At 40.0% G+C, this 3,821-nt stretch overlaps 1 protein-coding gene across 1 annotated transcript in view; it reads left to right on the top strand.

The window, feature by feature from the left end:
* Positions 1-287: 287 nt before the first annotated feature.
* LOC138032958 (uncharacterized) overlaps positions 288-3,821 on the top strand; it is a 24,115-nt gene continuing 20,581 nt past the window's right edge. The window contains exons 1-2 of the mRNA XM_068880676.1: positions 288-1,965; positions 2,215-3,821. The exon at positions 2,215-3,821 is cut by the window's right edge and continues 36 nt beyond it. Of these exons, the coding sequence (XP_068736777.1) occupies positions 288-1,965; positions 2,215-3,821 (3,285 nt within the window). The remainder of the gene's footprint in view (positions 1,966-2,214) is intronic.

The following is a 3,821-nucleotide window of genomic DNA, read 5'->3' as shown; positions in this document are numbered from 1 at the left end:
GTTCTAAACCTGTGTTAACATAAAACGGTTAAATTGTTTAATTTTTTTCTTTCATATTACCAATTTTTCACCCTGAAAAACCTGTTTAGTCCATACCACAATATTCTGGACAGGACCTACTTTTATTGCGTAGTTAATTGTTTATCGCAGCTTGAAAACGTTTTACTGGTAAACGTTTGCACTTTTACTTGTGTGACTTTCCTCGCGTGACTTGTGTTTGCTTTCGTGACTAGGCAAAGAACTTCCGCCTTGCGCCATGGTGTATTTGGTCAGCTGCTAATTTAAAGATGGCGTCTACGGTTGTTGATAGTTCCTTTGAGTTAAACCATCTCTTTCGAGACATCTCCACCAAGTTTTCTCCACTAGAATCAGCGGAGGTTGTGAAGTCGTCAAAGAGGATTTATGGAGAACAATTTTCCTCGCTTCAAAACGAAGATTTGTTGTCATGTTTTGGACTTATGCAAAAGTTTGGTTATGTCTCGAATAGCAAGCTCACACTCATCAAAGATTTTGTAGCTTCAAAATCGAGCAACAAAGAGAATATCAGTGAGAGTATTGAAAGCTTTATAGCCTCCCATCCGCCTCTTTATGATCCGGAGAAACGATTACAAGGGAGGAACGACGATCTCAAGAGGATCAGAGGAACACTTGAAGATCTAGAAGGACAATCTTCCGTTGTTAACTTGCATGGCCCGGGAGGAGTTGGGAAGACAACGCTTGCTCAAGAGATTTGCTCAAAATGGCGAGGAAAATTTTATGTTTTCGATCTAAGAAAAGCAAAAGATATGACAGAAATATATTTTAACCTCATGAGCAAACTTGGCCTTGCTGTGTGTGTGGGATACGTAGACATGAGTTTTGTTGTGGAAAAAATTATTGAGAAAGCTTTTGAAGAAAGAGAAGGATTGCCAGTGCTCTTTCTTCTTGACAACGTTGAAGAGTTTACTTCGGGACAGGGGAAAGAAGGTAGGAACTTAAAGATGTCATTCATGATGTTCCTAGAAAAGCTCATAGGATATGATAAAGACAGGAAGGCAAGACCTTTAAGGATACTTTTGACATCAAGGACGCCATTGAATGTGGACAAGGTAGACGATTATGAACTGCAACCTCTCAGAGATACTTTTTCTGAAAAGATCCTTCTTTCTGACAAAACCGTTGACATTAACATGGTGCAAAAAGAGAAGCTGCTCAGTGCCTGCAATGGGAAACCTCTTCTCTTAAAAGGGTTAGCAGCAATTTTGAAACAGGGAAGGAAACTTCCCAGCGACCTGATCAATGAAATTGAGAAATTTATTCGGGTTTTTGAAGAGAAAGGGGATACACTGAAGTCCAAAAGTGAAGAAGATGCCAAAGAAAAAGCTTATCCTTATGAGGAAGGAGTTGGTCACAATGAAAAAAGTGTGATCCATGAAATGTTCAACACGTTACCATCTGACTGCTTAAAAGAATCAGCAGTTTCACTTTCTTTGTTTTGTGGTCCATTCTCTGCTTTCACAGCAGCACAGGTTCTTGACATTAGCCTGCCAGAAGCTGTGGCACAGCTTGAAGGTTTAGAAACCAGTGCCATCATTTTTGTTGTGAACAGAGAACAAAAGGAGTTGATGTATGACATTCATCCACTGTTGAAAAAGTATGCTGACAGCATAAAGGATGATGAACGTTTTATTGAATCATATGCTAAAGCAAGGAAGCAGTTTCATGACCACTTTATGTCAAAAGTGAAAATAATTGCTGGATTTGTAGAAGCTGACTACGTTAAAGCGTTTACCATGTTTACAAGTGACAATGCAAACTACGAGTTTGCCATAGATATTTCCTTGGAACCAGAGTATTTTAGCACACCTGATGAATTTCACGAGAGAGCCTTGATTTTGTCACTTGTCAATGCCATGCTATCAAATGAGAAGAAAACAGAGCTTTTCAATTCATGGGCAGAATTGTGCAGGGATGATGGCATGTCAGGTGAGACAAAAATGATACACATGTACTTAAAAATTGTTGTGGAGATCACCATTTAAAATAAACATACTTTGCAAAGTTTTAAATGATTTTGGCCTTGCTTGCTTCAATAATTTGTCGCACATCTGGCCACACTCTTTCCCGTATCAGTGTTTTCAATAAGCATTGCTTTGGCCTAAGGTGATTTCCTTGTATCTTTTACATGTATGTGATGTTTGCCGATCATTATGACTCTTTGCTTCTCCAATGCAGGGTCACTCTTTCGTGCTCATTTAAAATGTTGGGAATCCTTGTATGTCCGGGACAAAGACGGGCCTAGTGAGGCTTTCAAAGTGTTGGAACAAGCAGCTAATTCTCTTGGGAAAGTCCAAGATACAACTGCGGAGAATTTCACACAGACCCAAGGCTTGTACTCGTATTTCGAAGGCGAAATCTATTATAAGAAATCTGATTTCAAGAAAGCACTGGATTGCTTGCAGTTATCGTTAGACCTCATGGAAAAGCTGCCACAAGTTGATGACATCCTTTCCAGGTGTTATAACGCAATGGGTAATTGCTATTACGGCCTCAAAAATCTCACAAAGGCTCTTGAGTTTTACACCAAGGCTCTAAAGATGACAGAGAATGAGTTGAAGGGTGGTGAGTATCATTATAGCTTGCCGGTTTACAAAAATCAAATAGGCACTGTTTATCATGGTCAAGGAAATTACGATAAGGCAGTTGAATACTACAAAGAGGCAATCAGGCTTTTAGAGGTGCTTAAGATATCAGGTTATGAGGACGAGGCCGATTTTTGCAGGAATCTTGCAAATGCTTATGTCTTTCAAGACAAATTCGAGGAAGCGATGAAACCAGCTGATAAGGCCTATGAAATACGAAGGAAACGTCTTGGAGATCACCCGGATACAGTGCGAAGCATTTTCCAGCAAGGCCTTATTCAGGCAAACCTAAAAGAGCCTGAAAAAGCGTTAAACTTTTTCCGGAATGCTTGGGAAATGGAGAAATCACTCAAAGCGGGGAACCATAGCGAGGTTTGGAAAAAGCTTATTGATACTATCATTGATTACATCGCGGATGATAGTCAAAAGAAAGACTTTAAGAAGGAGGCTTTGGCATTTTGTCAACGTTTCTGGAAAGAGGAGAGAGCCAGTTTGCGGTTTGGCTTTACTGAGAGCAACAGACTCATTATTGACACTGTTGTGGAGCTTTTGGGAGATACTGAAGGAGAGAGAGATGTACAGCACGAGTATGAAAAGGAGAAATTGTCGTTTTATGATGGATTCCAAGGTGAAACCGAAAAAGATTTTTATACAACGTTTGATGAGGCAACGGACAATCGACAGATCAACAAAATGTTAAAAGACAGAGTTGAGCTCTTGGACAAGATAATTAACCTCTGCATTCGACTTGACATGCACGAGACTCGTTCAAGGCACACAGGAATCAAGTTAAATTTGTACAGGAAAGTTCTTTTCAAGACAAACTTTGTCGGTGAGAAAGGATATGAAAAAGAAGCCCTTAAAAGTGAAGTCGAACAAATGTATGGAGACTTAGGTGAAAGAGAGAGTATCACCGAATTCCGAAAAGCTCTTCTGAGTTCGTGGCGATCGAATTGGGAACAAAGGGAAGGCATTGAAGAGACAACAGAGACGATGAGCTCATTGGCCAGAGAAAGAACAATTAGGGGTATCCTTCAACTATGTTTAGACCTTAACGAAAAAAAGCTTCACAGAAGGTACGGAGAGGAAGCCTTATTATTTTATGAAGAACTGTGGACGAGAAAGTGGGAAGAAATGGACAAACGGGCGATAAAGAAGTTTCTTCGTGACATCAAAGCTTTGGCTTCATCAGTAGGAGAT

Source organism: Montipora capricornis, chromosome 14 (assembly GCF_036669925.1).
Source record: "Montipora capricornis isolate CH-2021 chromosome 14, ASM3666992v2, whole genome shotgun sequence".
Lineage (NCBI taxonomy): Eukaryota > Metazoa > Cnidaria > Anthozoa > Scleractinia > Acroporidae > Montipora > Montipora capricornis.
Note: the sequence above shows the minus strand (reverse complement) of the source record. Positions and strands in the feature narration are given on the sequence as shown.